We start from the raw sequence: 17,292 nt of genomic DNA, 5'->3' as shown, positions 1-17,292 counted from the left end.
CAGTTTCATAATGCAAGATAACTTCATTTTTTTTCTTCAGTCTTCTCTGACTTGGGATACTTCCTTTGCATTCTCACTCTAGAATAATTTTAGAGAATCATGGCTTCATAGCACAGGGACACATCAGTGCTGCAAAACAAGTCAAATCCCTAAAGCACAATTTATTTAGCTTCCTTCACCCCTCCCTCCAAAAAGAGAAATCACTGCAAGAGATCAGGCAAAATAATATATACAATCAATCAGGGAATGGGAGTAATCTTCATAAACTCTTAACAGATGATGAATGATTCCTGGGCTATGTCCTGGCACCTTTACAAACTCCAATTTTAGAGTTTTGCGGTGCTGAGAACTATACGTGCCAACTGGTGCTCAACTGCAGAGCCCATCATCCATTCTGTAAGCAGCAGAACTCAAATACCGACATCCTTCATTTGCCATCATAGTAAATATCCAGGAATAGTTCTGCTTGAGGAAAGAGCATGCTGTGTTGACAACTGAACAGAGTCGAAAAGTGATAACATATCAGGAAGACCCTTGGAAAAGTCACAATATTATTTATTTAAAAATGGAAGTAGGACTTCCCAAAAGTTTTTTTAAATTAAAATGCAAAAGTTAGTTACATAGGATAATTTATGATTAAAATGATATTCCTAAATTATTATGTGCCATGAACTTCATTTTTAAAGGTGGTGGGAGAAAAAATATGAGACCAAATGAGTATTAAGAGATTAAAGAGCATGTCAAGGAGATGTGGGCTCTGGTTGGCCATGCCACTTTCGGGCTGTGTGACATGGTATCAATCACACAGGATGAAGAGATAATGTACTTAACAGAACACTCAGCAAAGTGCCAGGCACACAGCAAGAGCTCAAAAATGGTATTTATTATTTTTTTATGGGGGTGGGGGTGGAGAAGAGAGAAAGAGACAGTTAGATAGGTAGGTGTGATCTGTCAGGACAGGATTTTACATCTTCTGGGGCTTATATTTCCAGCTTCCAGCTCACAGTATTTCCAGCCATGGCAGTACCACTTTGTGCAAACATTGTTTTTCTGTGGGGCTGGAAATATTTACCTTTAGTCACTTCTCTTTCGGGGGAAATAATGTGTAGTTTTACTTAAGTTTCCCTGGCCTGGGATATAGATGATGGTTTTCAGAGCTGAGTCCTAGATTTATGTATTTATATTATCTCATTTAATCCATCCAGTAATGCCAGGAAGGAAGTAGATTATAACCATTCTCAGATGAGGAAACAGGCTCAGAGGTTAAATGATCTGTCTAAGTAACATCCAGGCACAGGACGTTCTCCAAACACCTAGCTTGGTGTTGCTTCTGCTGGATTACTGCCTTCCCGACTGTGTTCTGAGCAACCCCCCGGGACTCAGGAAACCCTTCTGGAGTGACTGAGAACAATGAAAGAGGGGAGTGGGAAATGGGTTATCTCTAGTCCCCTACCCTCTCCATTTCATCCAGAGCAGACCTGCTCTTGTATGTTTTATATAAAGATGCTCAGTGTGGCATAGTATGTGCATAAAGGATTCTTGGCTAAAAGAACTGAAAAATTAAGTTACAAAAAAAGGTTATGCTCTAAAAATGCACATTGTGAAAACAAGATTGATCTAAGAAATAAGAACAAAAACTGAAGGCATGAACAATTTCAAGCTTAGACAACCTTTAAGTAGTATAAAAGTATTTTTTTTCTTGCAAAATAATGGCCCTGGTGACTTTTGCTATTAGCAATTCAAAGTCCTTCTAAATTGTAAACTGATTATCAAAATGACCTTGTTTTAGTCTGTCTTCAAGGTCATTACTGAAGACACTAAAGAACTGAGGAAATAAACATGGCTACAATGGATTCTTAACTGTGAAACATCTCAGGACCTTTAATATGATAATGTACAATGAATGAACATTAAACGCAAGTATTTCCCAAATTTAATTGGCTACAGGCCTTTCCACAAAGACTATCAATTAACATGTCCCAGAACTCATTTTCTGGAGAAAAAAAGTTGAGGAAATGCTCTGTTCCAGTGCTTCTTAAAAGCAAGGTCCACCAGCTTTATTGGGAGACTTTGCAAATGCAAAATCTCAAGCCCAACCCCAGACCTACAGAATCATATACTCTGGGGGTGGGACTTAGCCATCTTGTTTAACCATCCCTGCAAGTTTTTGTGACCTCCACTGAAGTCTGAGAAGCACTGTTAGAGTCTAACCCACTGCCACTTCTTATTGTAAGGCAGCCTCCTAAAAGATCTACTTATGTCCACCCTTGTTTCTCTAAACTCCATTCTTCCCATACAACCAATTTTAAACCATCATGTCCCAATACAGCCTAAACCCTCCAAGAGCTCCCACTGCAGATAGGATAATTTTCAATTGCCTTATCGTAGATATCCTATCTGGTGTGGCCCCCTGCCTACCTCTCTGTTCTTACCTTGTGTTATCCTCTCTTTTGTTTACAACCTTCCAGGCACGGTTCTTCATACTCCTGAATCACTGGGTGGTTATTCCTGCCTCCGGGCCTGTGCCCTCTGCGTGCATGGTTCCTCCCCACTCTCGGACCCTTGTCCGTAACCTGCACAGCTACCTTCCTGTGACTCAGGCCTCAGTATGAATGTCTGCTCCAGAGCCACATCCCTAGTCACTCCAGAGATCACCCAGTTTCTTTGTCTTCACAGCAATTACCACTACCTGAAGTGATCTTGTTGGCCTGTAAGCTCCGTGAGAACAGGAGGCATGTCTGTCTTGTGTTAAGCAAATATTTGGTAGATGAGTAGAGTGTCTGTGGAGCTCTCATTAACCATTTTCACCTATGGTTTGTGATGAACTTGAAACGACCCAGTGCCCTCTCTGGCCTTCAAATGACCCCTGAGTGCATGTGATCCCCAGCTTCACAAGATGAGGCTGATATGGCATCTCTTATTTAGCTGCTTCTTAATATGTCAAAATAGTAACGTCTTACTAGCTAAAAGGCAATGCCATTTCCTGACTGACAATAAGAAAAATGTCAATGATCAAATGACTTTTAGGAAAGTTGTCAATAGTAATTCAATAAATAATGTCATCTAAGTAATTTTTCACAGAATTCAATAATGGTCTTTTCATTTTGATTAGAAGAAAATATACCCAAAAAACATGATTACTTTAATTTTCTTAAATTGCCTTGATAAAACATTATCCAACCTGTTCAGTTCAACAGGCTGCCTTCCAGTAGCAGAATAGTATAAAGAATAAGGACTTGTTATGTGACTGATCTAGTTTCTAATATATGTGCCAACATTTACCCTTGGTCAAGTTTCTTGAACCTTCATAACCCAGGTTGCCTCATCCATAGAACATGAATCACAGTGAGTTACAACAGAGTCATTATGAGAATTCAGTGGGATAACATTTATGAAAGTGGCTGATAACAGTCACAATTTTTGTGTGTGTTAATTTACACCAAGTGCTCTGCTAAGTCCCTTGAACATATTATTTCTTTAATTTTTATTCACTATAGATAGAATTATTCCCATTTTACAGATATTGAGAATGAGGAATTAAGTGATTTCCCCAAGGTCAGAAAGATGTGAGCCTCAGCACTGGGTTTTCAAAGTTAGGTTTGTTCTGACTCAAAGGTTCTTGTCCTTAACCATCATCCCTACTGCCTGTGAAATGCCAAACGCAGGTCCTACCACATGGCAGGTGTTCTGTAAATGCAAGTTCATCTTCCCCTCACCCTTCCAATAGTGCATCTGATTCTTGGCCTGTTCTGCTCCACAAGAGGTACTGAGAACTGTCTGTGAGATTCTATCACTGAACACTTTTTATATTTTAACTCCTGATACAAAAATATCCCAATAGTAAAAGACAAGATAGGATCATTCCAACTTCTCCAAAGGAGAACTCACATAACTGCCTATACAGGACTTCACTAACTGTCCTCAGTCCTTTTAGGAATGTCACTTACATACTGTGTTCACACAGTAATGGCCTGTGTTTGCAGCTAAAGAGCCTGTTGCAGTTGCTTCACTCTTGAATGAGCCCTCACACAGGTGTGGAAGAATCTAGCTAACTATGAAAACAATGGCAAGAGGAAAGGAGGAGGATTAATGAGACCATCTGTCTTTGAATTTGTGCATGTGAGGGAGTGTTATCCCCAGTTGCTGTTTGGATATTTACTAATACTTTTACTCATAAATCCCAAGGATCTGTCAGGCAAAAGATTATTTCTTCATTTCAAATGGCATTCTATAGCAACATCTGGTGCAACAAATTAATTCAAACAATTTCTTAAAGTTCCTTTATTAGAGGGTAATATATGATTTCATGGTATTTAAAGTCCATTTCAATTTGCAAAAAAAGTTGTCAAAAATAATTATGTCAGAGCAATAAGCTTGGTTTTGATGTAGAAAACTCAGGATCATTATGAAGAAAGAAAAATGAATCCAATTTCTAACTAGTTTTGTAAAATTTGCCAGCTCACATTAAAGAAAAATGAACCACTGGAAATAATTAAGAGCAAATCTGACATACTGCAATAAAAACACTTAAATGTATTTAAATGGTTCTTGATTTTTGAACAAAATAAAATTTTAACCAGGTGTCTTGGGGCAAAACTTCTTGATTCCTTCCTTACCTTGCCATACTTCTGGGCATAAGACCCTGTGAGCAGTGAGTGAAAAACAATGATGGTTTCATCCAAATCCCAGACAAATACACGCTGAAGGAAAAGATAAATATCAATGAATTATCAAGTCCTCAGGAGACAGATATCTCTTTATAAGTAGAAAATATCTCACTTTGCTGTTGGATATAATTAAGATACCATTAAAAAAAAAAACTATGCTACTCCATTAATTTTTTCCAAACTTGCCAGCTCTAACTCCTATCAAACCTGAGGAACAAGAGTAATATAAGTAATAAAAAGCTTAAAAATCAGATGTTCTAATGAAATTGAATTCATCCAAATAATTTATTTGCAGTTAATACCCCAAATGGCACACCTGGACTTTACGACAGAGTGTGCCTGGAATGCTATTTCAAAGTTTCATGCCTCATGGATTCTTGAAATTTCGCAACTCCTGAAAAGCATTAAAATTTTGAAACTATTTTAAAAGAATTGACGAGTAATCCCTTCATAGAAATTGTGAGGTATGGACACTTGGGTCAGATGAGGTCATCAGATGGGTTGTTTGGCCTGCACAGTATCTTGAAAGATTTCAAATTATTGATCAACATTTCAAGATTAGGAGATTTCACACAATCTTCTTCAGGGTCCTGACTGCAGGGGAGAAACAAAGTTGCAGCAATGGTGGATGACATTTCCCATGGCGGTGATGGCGGGCTCCTTCAGACTGGGCTGATGCTCCCTGCTTCCCAGGGTCTGCAGGCTCCCAAGCCCACTTAAGTCATTTATATTACCTGCTGGGTTCTTGAAGGCATTTGAATCTGCTACTGCTGTTCAGATATAGGAGATGATCTCTTATGAAGAGGAACAGTGACTATCACTTGACTTTACTAAATTTGAAAATTTAATTTATTTTCTTAATTGAAGTATACTTCTAATAATTAAAGTACCATATTATAGTTAAAAGTAGTTTCTCCTAATGTTTTATAATAAAAATCAACCTGCTTAGTTTGGATATATCTCAAAAGAGCTCTCACTTGGAAAAAATGACACATGATAATTTTTACAGATATAAACATTTTAACATATGTATCAAATGTTTGGAATTTTTCGTACTTTCAGAAGATGACTTTTCATTTCCATGTAGATTAATTTTACCTTTTAAAATTTATTGACCCACATTAACATCTTTCATTACTTTAGTACTACCAAATAGAATGTGTCTCAGAAAAAATTATCCCGCAAACAGTGTCTTTTTAAAAATGTGTGCTAATTTGGATCAAAAGATGTGATTATCTCAGGACTAAATTTTGTAAAGCACTATTGTTTTTAAGTTGTTACTGCTTTTAATTTTGCCATTATAATGAATGAAATTCCAGTCTTCAGAGCTGTGAAATGCCTACTGCAAAGTAGGTCCACTCATTTCATGGTGTTCCTTTTTTTTTTGAAGTTTGAAACTTTATGGAACTGTAAAGTAGAGAAAATCATTCAACGAAATAAAACATCATACTACACTCTTTAAGGATAAGTTAGCATACCTCCAGGTCACTGTCCGGAGGTGGGGAGGGATTGTTTTTCCGGCCTCTTCCTCGGGACTTTGACCCCGAGCTCCTACATGTTCTCTCATCAAGGTCTTTGATGGGTGTGGAGGGGCTCTGTACAGTATCAAACTCTCCTATAAGTAACATAACATGTCAGTAATAGCACTTCATTTTTATATCAAGTATGAGTCTTCATCATTAAGTATCTTAACAAATTCTTATACAATAGAAAGCTCCTCGTGACAAAAAAAGATCTATAATCCAAAGTACATAAAATCATAATTCAGTCAAAACTTTGTAGGTCACACAAATCTAGTTTCATCTATGGAATCTGTTAAACCTGAATATCTTTTACACTCCATAAGCCTTCAACTTCCTGTCTCTATTCCCATCTACATATTTATCTAAATTTACATCTTTCCTCACCTCCTTATGTCATAGTTAAGGGGATGAGATGTCTTCTTCTGGATCAATCCCATCTCTCCACCTGCAAATATGACTCCCCAAGTGATTCTTAGGGAATCACACTCCATTAGTCAAATGCTCTCTCATCCTCCCTTGGACCTCTCCCTTTTCCGGGGGCCACAGGCAAGTTTAGCAGTCTTTTGCTTTGATGTTGTATTTCCATCTAGAAGCTATCTGCCTGCTGTCTTCTTTTCTTAAGTGACCCTTCTTAAAAGAATAGTGCACATCGAGTGCTGCCCAGTAGAAATATAATGTAAGCCACAAATGTAACCATAGATATTACTAAAAAATTTCTGGAAGCCACAATAAAAATCATAAAAAGAAACATGTAAAAATTCATTTTAGTCATGTATGTTAAATTATCCAATATATTCCAGATATTATCATTTCAATATACAATCAATATAAACAATTATCAGTGACATGTTTTACATAATCTCTTTTTCATTCTTTGAAATTCTGTGTGTATTACTCATGATTAGCATACTTCAGTCTGTCCTAGCTGCTGTTAAGCACTCAACAGCCACATGCAACCACAGGCACATTTGGATGGCACATTTGCCTCTGCTTTCTGAGATCCAAATTTGTCATGATCTAGCTTCAGTTCTCCAAAACACTAATAAAACTCCACTTATTCGAGTCTCCAATAAGCCCTTCCTTGACACCAATAGACAGACTCAGGGCCAGTCTTCCTGGATTTCTGCTCTGTGCTGGATCCTCTTAAACCCCTGAGACCCTGCACTCTCTTAGCTCTAGAATCTCTCTCACCAGTCCTTCTCTGACTGGAGATAAGGACTCTTTCCCCCTCTCCCATTACTTCCATGCTGGTATTTAAAAATTCCAGCCTTGATCACCACCCTACCCACTCCCCACTATCTGGGTGATCGGACCCTCTCACAGGCTAATCACCCTCTAACAATGACCTAGACATCAATCTATACCTTCAAGCAGGGCACAGCCTAAGTTTCAGACTTTGTATCCTCTTAGCTTCTGTATGTCCCACAGATACCTGAGTCTGCCATATCTAAAGCTCATGATGGAGCATCTTATGAGGTAGGAGTGCTGAGCAGTGGCAAATCCATGGGAGGAGGTGTTAACACAAACTGAGGCAACAGTCAGATACAGTAAAACTCAAATGTCAAGATTTAGATTTATTGTACAACTTCAAGCTTTTTTACTGAGCCTCTGAATCTGCGTTTCTTTGTATAGTTAGTTAAGCATGGATAATAGGAGCTACCTTTTTGAATTATTGTGAGGGATGTTTGATTTATATTTGACATAAATCATATAGATAAACTAAAAATTTCTAGGAGAGTCCAGTGGCAAACTATATGAAAGTTATGTAATTTTTAAACCTAAAGATGTTGTGATTAACATGCTTTGTCATAAAATTAAAGAAAAATAATTATGAGGACATTTATTAACCTAAGTAAGCAAATCTGAATAAATTAGGCAATATAAAGGTAATATTTTTTTCTGTAATGTTCCATATAGTCAGTCTTACATAGCTAATCTTTAATCATTTTTTAAAATTTTTTATTAAGGTATTATTGATATACACTCTTATGAAGGTTTCACATGAAAAAACAATGTGGTTACTACATTTACCCATATTATCAAGTACCCACACATACATACCCCAATGCAGTCACTGTCCATCAGTATAGTAAGATGCCACAGATTCACTGTTAACCTTCTCTGTGCTACACTGTTTTCCCTGTAACCTCCCACACCATGTGTACTAAACATAATACCCCTCAATCCCCTTCTCCCTCCCTCCCAACCCCGACTCGCACACTCTCCCCTTTGGTAACCACTAGTTCATTATTGGAATCTGTGAGTCTGCTTCTATTTTGTTCCTTCAGTTTTGCTTCATTGTTATACTCCACAAATGAGGGAAATCATTTGGCACTTGTCTTTCTCCGCCTGGCTTATTTCACTAAGCATAATATCTTCCAGCTCCATCCATGTTGTTGCAAATAGTAGGATTTGTTTCTTTCTTACGGCTGAATAGCATTCCATTGTGTATATGTACCACCTCTTCTTTATCCATTCATCTACTGATGGACACTTAGGTTGCTTTCATACCTTGGCTATTGTAAATACTGCTGCAATAAACATAGGGCTGCATATGTCTTTTTGAGTCTGAGAAGTTGTATTCTTTGGGTAAATTCCAAGGAGTGGGATTCTGGGGTCAAATGGTATTTCTAGTTTATTGAGGAACCTCCATATTGCTTTCCACAATGGTTGAACTAGCTTACATTCCCACCAGCAGTGTAGGAGGGTTCCCCTTTCTCCGCATCCTCGCCAGCATTTGTTGTTCTTAGTTTTTTCGATGCTGGCCATCCTTACTGGTGTGAGGTGATATCTCACTGGGGTTTTAATTTGCATTTCCCTGATGATTAGTGATGTGGAGCATCTTTTCATGTGTCTGTTGGCCATCTGAATTTCTTCTTTGGAGAACTGTCTCTTCATACCCTCTACCCATTTTTTAATCAGGTTATTTGCTTTTTCGGAGTTGAGGCATGTGAGCTTTTCATATATTTTGGATGTTAACCCCTTGTCAGATATGCCACATACAAATATATTCTCCCATACTGTAGGATACCTTTTTGTTCTGTTGATGGTGTTCTTTGCCATACAGAAACTTTTTAGTTTGATGCAATCCCATGTGTTCATTTATGCTTTTGTTTCCCTTGCTCAAGATGTGTTCAGGAAGAAGTTTCTCATACTTTTATTCAGGAGATGTTTGCCTATGTTGTCTTCTAAGAGTTTTATGGTTTCATGATTTACATTAAGGTCTTTGATCCATTTCGAGTTTACTTTTGTGTATAGGGTTAAACAATAATCCAGTTTCATTCTCTTGAATGTAGCTGCCCAGTTTTGCCAACACCAATTGTTGAAGAGGCTGTCATTTCTCCATTGTATGTCCATGGCTCCTTTATTGTATATTAATTGACCATATATGGTTGGGTTTATATCAGGGCTCTCTAGTCTGTTCCATTTGTCTATGGTTCTGTTCTTGTGCCAGTACCAAATTGTCTTGATTACTGTGGCTTTGTAGTAGAGCTTGAAGTTGGGGAGCATAATTCCCCCAGCTTTATTCTTCCTTCTCAGGATTGCTTTGATAATTCAGGGTCTTTTGTGGTTCCATATGAATTTTAGAACAATTTGCTCTAGTTCATTGAAGAATGCTGTTGGTATATTGATAGGAATGGCATTGAATCTGTAGATTGCTCTGGGCAGGATGGCCATTTTGACAATATTAAGTCTTCCAATCCATGAGCATGGGATGTGTTTCCATTTACTGGTATCTTCTTTAATTTCTCTCATGAGTGTCTTGTAGTTTTCAGAGTAAAGGTCTTTCACTTCCTTGGTTAGGTTTATTTCTAGGTATTTTATTCTTTTTGATGGAATTGTGAATGGAATTGTTTTCCTGATTTCTCTCTCTGCTAGTTCATTGTTAGTGTATAGGAATGCCACAGATTTCTGTGTATTAATTTTGTATCCCGCAACTTTGCTGAATTCAGACATTAGATCTAGTAGTTTTGGAGTAGATTCTTTAGGGTTTTTTATGTACAATATCATGTTATCTGCAAAGAGGGACAGTTTAACTTCTTCCTTGCCAGTCTGGATGCCTTTTATTTCTTTGTGTTGTCTGATTGCCATGGCTAGGACCTCCAGTACTATGTTGAATAAAAGTGGGGAGAGTGGGCATCCTTGTGTTGTTCCCAGTCTTAAAGGAAAAGCTTTCAGCTTCTCACTGTTAAGTATAATGTTGGCTGTGGGTTTGTCATATATGGCCTTTATTACATTGAGGTACTTGCTCTCTATACTCATTTTGTTGAGAGTTTTTATTATGAATGGATGCTGAATTTTGTCAAATACTTTTTTAGCATCTATGGAGATGATCATGTGGTTTTTGTCCTTCTTTTTGTTGATGTGGTGGATGATCTTGATAGATTTTCAAATGTTGTACCATCCTTGCATCCCTGGAATAAATCCTACTTGATCATGATAGATGATCTTTTTGATGTATTTTTGAATTCGGTTTGCTAATATTTTCTTGAGTATTTTTGCATCTGTGTTCATCAGGGATATTGGTCTGTAATTTTCTTTTTTTATGGTGTCTGGAATTCCTGGTTTTGGAATTAGAGTGATGCTGGCCTCAGAGAATGAGTTTGGAAGTATTCCCTCTTTTACTCTTTGGAAAACTTTAAGGAGGATGGGTATTAGGTCTTTACTAAATGTTTGATAAATTCAGTGGTGGAGCATCTGGTCCAGGTGTTTTGTTCTTAGGTAATTTTTTGATTACCAATTCAATTTCTTTGCTGGTAATTGGTCTGTTTATATTTTCTGTTTCTTTCTGGGTCAGCCTTGGAAGGTTGTATTTTTCTAGAAAGTTATCCATTTCTTCTAGGTTATCCAGTTTGTTGGTATATAATTTTTCATAGTATTCTCTAATAATTCTTTGTATTTCTGTGGTATCTGTAGTGATTTTTCCTTTCTCATTTCTGATTCTGTTTATGTGTGTAGACTTTCTTTTCTTTTTTGCTAAGTCTGGCTAGGAGTTTATCTATTTTGTTTATTTTCTTGAAGAACCAATTCTTGCTGTAATTGATACTTTCTATTTTATTCTTCTTGATTTTATTTATTTCTGTTCTAATCTTTATTATGTCCCTCCTTCTACTGACTTTGGGCCTCATTTGTTCTTCTTTTGTTAGTTTCGTTAATTGTGAGTTTAGAGTGTTCATATGGGATTGTTCTTATTTCCTGAGGAATGCCTGTATTGCAATATACTTTCCTCTTAGCATGGCTTTCACTGTGTCCCACAGATTTTGTGGTGTTGAATTATTGTTGTCATTTGTCTCCATATATTGCTGGATCTATGTCTTTATTTGGTTATTGATCCATTGGTTATTTAGGAGCATGTTGTGAAGCCTCCATGTGTTTTTGGGGTTTTTTCATTTTCTTTGTGTAATTTATTTCTAGTTTCATACTTTGTGGTCTGAGAAAATGGTTGGTACAATTTCAATCTTTTTGAATTTACCAAGGCTCTTTCTGTGGCCTACTATATAATCTATTCTTGAAAATGTTCCATGTGCACTTGAGAGGAATGTGTATTCTGCTGCTTTCGGGTGTAGAGTTCTGTAGATGACTGTTAGGTCCATCTGTTCTAATGTGTTGTTCAGTGCCTCTGTGTCCTAACTTATTTTGTCTGGTTTATCTGTCCTTCTGAGTGAGTGGAGTGTTGAAGTCTCCTAGAATGAATGCATTTAATTCTATTTCCCCTTTTAATTCTGTTATTATTTGTTTCACATATGTAGGTGCTCCTGTGTTGGGCACATAGATATTTATAATGGTTATACCTTCTTGTTGGATTGACCCCTTAATCATTATGTAATATCCTTTGTCTCTTGTGACTTTCTTTGTTTTAAAGTCTATTTTGTCTGATACAAGTACTACAACTCCTGCTTTTTTCTCCCTATTAGTTACATGAAATATATTTTTCCATTCCTTCACTTTTAGTCTTTGTATGTCTTTGGGTTTAATGTGGGTCTCTTGTAGGCAGCACATAGATGGGTCTTATTTTTTTATCCATTCAGTGACTCTATGTCTTTTGATTGGTGCATTCAGTCCATTTACATTTAGGGTGATTACCAATAGGTATGTACTTATTGCCATTGCAGACTTCAGAGTTGTGGTTACCAAAGGTTCAGGGTTAACCTCCTTACTATCTAAGAGTTTAACTTAACTCATTTAATATGCTATTACAAACACAATCTAAAGGTTCTATGTTTTTCCTCCTTTTTATTCCTCCTCCATTCTTTATATATTAGGTATCATATTCTGCAATCTTTGCCTATTCCTTGATTTGCTTTGGGGGTAGCTGATTTAATTTTGCATTTGCTTTGTAATTAACTGTTCTACTTTCTTTACTGTGGTTTTATTATCTCTGGTGACAGCTATTCAACCTTAGGAACACTTCCATCTATAGCAGTCCCTTGAAAATACATTGTAGAGATGGTTTGTGGGAGATAAATTCTCTCAGCTTTTGCTTATCTGGAAATTGTTTAATCCTCCCTTCAAATTTAAATGATAATCTTGCCAGATAATGTAATCTTGGTTTGAGGCTCTTCTGCTTCATTGCATTAAATACATCATGCCTTCTGTCCTGTAAGGTTTCTGCTGAGAAGTCTGATTGATAGCCTGATGGGCTTTCCTTTGTATGTGATCTTATTTCTCTCTCTGGCTGCTTTTAATAGTCTGCCCTTATCCTTGATCTTTGCCATTTTAATTACTATCTGTTTTGGTGTTGTCTTCCTTGGGTGCCTTGTATTGGGATATCTGTGTACCTCAATGGCCTGAGAAACTGTGTCCTTCCCTAGATTGGGGAAGTTTTCAGCAATTACCTCCTCAAAGACACTTTCTATCCCTTTTTTTCTCTCTCTTCCTCTGGTACTCCTATAATGTGAATATTGTTCCATTTGGATTGGTCACACAGTTCTCTTAATATTCTTTCATTCTTAGAGATCCTTTTTCCTCTCTGTGTCTCAGCTTCTTTGTATTCCTCTTCTCTAATTTCTATTTCACTTATTGTTTCATCCACTGTATCCAATCTGTGTTTAATACCCTCCATTGCGCTCTTCAATGATTGGATCTCTGACTGGAATTCATTCCTGAGTTCTTGAATATTTTTCTGTACCTCCATGAGCATGTTAATGATTTTTATTTTGAAATCCCTTTCAGGAAGATTCATGAGATTGATGTCATTTGAATCTTTTTCAGGTGTTGTATTCATAATTTTACTTTGTACCAGGTTTCTTTGGCATTCCATATTTGTATATAGTACACTCTAGTGCCCAGAAGCTCTACTCTCTGGAGCTGCTTAGCCCCTGAAGCAATGTTGGGGGTTGCAGGGGAGCAGTATTGATGCCTGGGGGGAGGAAAGAGCTGTTTCCTGCTTCCTGGCTGCGATGTCTTCCTCCATTGCCAGAACTAGTGAACCGAGCACACAGGTATAAGCCTCTATGCTTTGCGTTTGTAGTTGCTGTAGATGGGCCTTCCCTCTGGCTGGCCTAATGCCAGAGTAGGGTTTTCCAGTTTGGGAGCCAGGTGGGGCTGGCTGGGAGAAAAATGCAGTAGGCTGTGTATCACCAACGGGGTCCTTCGAGCTTTGTAGCCAGTCAGAGAGCTGGAGCACTTGAAGATTGAGACAGTTCCCAACCTGCTGGGCAGAGTGCACCTAGACAATTTTGTCTACTTGTCCTTTCTCCTGAGCAGCAAGCTCTTTGCAATCCTTGCTGCTTTAGTGGCCCTCTTGCTGTTAGGAAGTCTCTCAGACTGCCCACCTTTCTTTTTTCTGAGAGCAGCCAGATATGGATCCCTGCTTTCCACAAGCAGCTGGAATCTCAGTCTCTTCAGGTATTCTGCCTGTTTTAGCTTTCCAATCTCCTAATCACGAGAAAATCATGAAAGCATCATGAAATGTAGGTTTGTGCTCCCAGAGCAGATCTCTGGAGTTAGGTATTCAGCAGTCCCACACCTCCATTCTCTTCCTGTTCTGTTTCTCTTCTTCTTGCTGGTGAGCTGGGGTGGGGGAAAGGCTTGTGTCCAGCTGGGCCATGGCTTTGGTATGTTACCTTGTTCCATGAGGTTTATTCTTTTCTCCAGGTATATGCAGTTTGGCACAGCCCTCTTTCCTGTTGTGCTTTCAAGATTAGTCATATTAATATTTTCATATTATATGTGGTTTTAGGAGGAAGCCTCTGTCTCACCTCTCATGCCACCATCTTAAATCCTCTCCCCTACTCATTTCTAACAGTTACAACATTTCCTTTGGGAAAATTGTGCATTAAGGACAGCACAAAAATAAAATATGTCTATACTCCAAATAGTATTTGCTCTTAAAACATTGCTAGCACAGTTCATTGTATGGGTCTCTGCTATAGGCTATGTGAAACCAGACAACATAATAAAAAGTTCCTTAGCTATGAGGTGGCAATATAACACTATCTTATAGTAAATCATGCTTCAGCTCATTTGTATAGACATTAAATGAGACATTAGGTTTTTAAACACCTACCATCTTTTCAAAAATATCACACAAAAATTTTTCTTCTTTTAGTTATTTTTTTAAATAGAATTTTCCTAAAGCTACAATGTCCTGCAAATCACATATTCTCCTTCAAATAAAATGGTTCAAATTAGCCTTCACTTGCTAAGCAAGATTATAACATTTTTTGGATGATATTCTATAGAACGTGTCTTCTGTTTCTTACAGACCAATTTTCAGGTGTTAATGATCATAGGCAGCATTGTTCTTACAACAGTGCATGAGCTAAAACTACAAAAACGTCTAAAATCCCAAAGTCACTGTGATCTGTTATGGGTGGTTGATTATTGACTAGATACATAAAATAGTTTGGCAGGAACAACTCAGCTGTTTAAATAGACTGGGAGCCAACAGGTATCACAGCAAGGGAGTGAGAAGAGCAGGCAGAGACAGAGAAAAAACTGGTCACAGAAGTGTATGGGTTTCAGTGAAAGTAGGACTTGATACCACTAATTTTTCCAAGTTACTGAAAGATCTTAAAAGGGCTTTAAGAATTGGACAAAATATTATGGAGAGAAGTGTTTTGATGAAGGAATAGGCATAGCCTTTTAGGAAAACTCTAGTTCCATGTTTATTAAACCCTTAGCACTGTCACCTTTTTAAAAAAAAGTTTATTGAAGTATTTGTTTGGTTTCATTCACTGCTCATTATGTCTGAGATTCATCCATATTGTATAGCTTGGAGCAGTTGTTTGTTCTTTCCTTAGTATGGCTAAAATTTCACTATATATGTAGAGTGTGTTTTATTCATACATTTTGTTGAACACTGGGGTTGTCCATAGTTTTAGGCAATTATGAATAAAACTTCTATAAACAATCTTGCTGGTGTGTTGTGGACATAAACTCCCATTCCTCTAGGGTATATATATCTAGTAGTGGGACTTCTAGGTCAGAGGGAAGGCATTTGTTCATGTGTAGTAGACACAGACCACCTTCTCCAAAAATGGCTGTATTAATTTACTCTTCTCCTGGAAACAAAAGTTCCAATTGCTCCGCATCCTAACCCATACCTGGTGTTGCCAGTTTCCTTTATATTAGCTATTGTGGGGGTACAGTGGCATAAAATTGTAGTTTTAATTAGCATTTGCTTGATGAGTAATGATGTAAATCACTTTTTTATATGTTTCTTGCCCATTTTGTATCTTCTATTTATGTAGTAACTGTTTTAATCTTTTGCCCATTTAAAAAATGGGGTTATATTTTTCTTACTGATTTCACAATGCTCTCTATTGTGAAACATTATTTACATTAGATTTCATATATATATATATACACATACATATATATATATAATATGTATATGTGTGTATATGTATATGTGTGTGTGTATATATATATCTGACTTAGATCTCACTTCGACCCAATGAATTTGGTCCTTCATTACCCTCTGCGAATAACATGACTGCTGGAGACATGTCATGTGGGACTTAAGTAATTCACCAAGATGAAATAGTTTATACGTAGAATGCTGGTATGATTCCAGAACTTCTGCTTTAACCATTAGACTATACGTCCTCCCCCAAATAGCAACGAATCCCCCAGGTTACAAAGAGGTCAAACCTGTATTGTTTCTACCAATGAAAATCACTGTATCAACTTAATAGAATTTCTGTGAGAATGAGGGCCAAGGAACCAATGGATGGAACTTCCCCATAAAGGCAAAGGTCCTGACAAGGGCCTGTGCTGTCCCTGGTCTCCTATAGCCATGTGGGTGGAACTGTACTGACCTCTGTATGTTTTGAAGGTACTATCCTTTCTTCTGATAAAGTGTAAAAGCCAGAACTTGAGCTCAGCTAGTCATTAAACATTTGATGAGACTTTATTTTTTTTTATAAGGAGAAAGCTATTAATTCCAGTATCCCTGCCAAATTTCACTCAGGTGATTGCACTAGGGTATATAAGTGTGGCAGTTAGGGAAAGTATAAATTAGCAGAGAAGCTAATGTGGTAGTTCTTTCTATCTAAATCCTCTTATTAGCTTCAATTAAATGTATTAGCACTTTGCTTTCCTTCCTTATGTGAAATGCCATGAAGCTATAGAAAGTCTACAGAGTTCTGCCTAAGAAACTGGCTTCTTTTTAAAGAGTGAAGTGATCTAACTATATCCTTTACTTTTTCAAGTACTTATAAAGTTTAATTAATATATTGTAAAATTTGCCAAGGTCTCACAAGAATAATATTGCTATAAATTACTCATTATATTTAACTGTATAAATGTTAAAAATATTTAAAAAGGAAGAGCTATAAAAATATTTCCAATCCTAATGTGTTAACCAGTCATCAAAATTTCTGAATGCAAATAAAAATATAATCTACCTAAGAAAATTTTCAAGGCAAAGAGAGATCTTTATGAAGATAATGAACTAAAATATCTGTTCCTAATCAGCTTGGTAATATTTCCTTAAATATAGTCTACCTAATAAGGTAAAGTAAATAACTTAATGTTTTTTGCAATTTCCAAATAACATAAGTCATTACCAATTGCCTTAGGCTTTTTCTTGGGCCAACACAATACATGATTGAATAATTATCCTTTAATCAGTGCAGTAATGAATCACTGCACCT

At 37.1% G+C, this 17,292-nt stretch overlaps 1 protein-coding gene across 14 annotated transcripts in view; it reads right to left on the bottom strand.

Annotated features, from left to right (window-relative positions):
- EYA4 (EYA transcriptional coactivator and phosphatase 4) overlaps nt 1-17,292 on the bottom strand; it is a 296,169-nt gene that overhangs the window by 28,959 nt on the left and 249,918 nt on the right. For all 14 annotated transcript variants that reach the window (XM_036994291.2, XM_017660250.3, XM_036994301.2 and 11 more), the window contains 2 exons: nt 6,146-6,282; nt 4,617-4,700 (listed from right to left, as the gene is read on the bottom strand). In XM_036994291.2, coding sequence (XP_036850186.1) covers nt 4,617-4,700; nt 6,146-6,282 — 221 coding nt within the window. The remainder of the gene's footprint in view (nt 1-4,616; nt 4,701-6,145; nt 6,283-17,292) is intronic.

The sequence above is a fragment of the Manis javanica genome, chromosome 13 (assembly GCF_040802235.1).
Source record: "Manis javanica isolate MJ-LG chromosome 13, MJ_LKY, whole genome shotgun sequence".
NCBI classification, from domain to species: domain Eukaryota; kingdom Metazoa; phylum Chordata; class Mammalia; order Pholidota; family Manidae; genus Manis; species Manis javanica.
The sequence above is the reverse complement of the archived record's forward strand: the minus strand, read 5'-3'. Positions and strand labels throughout refer to the sequence as shown.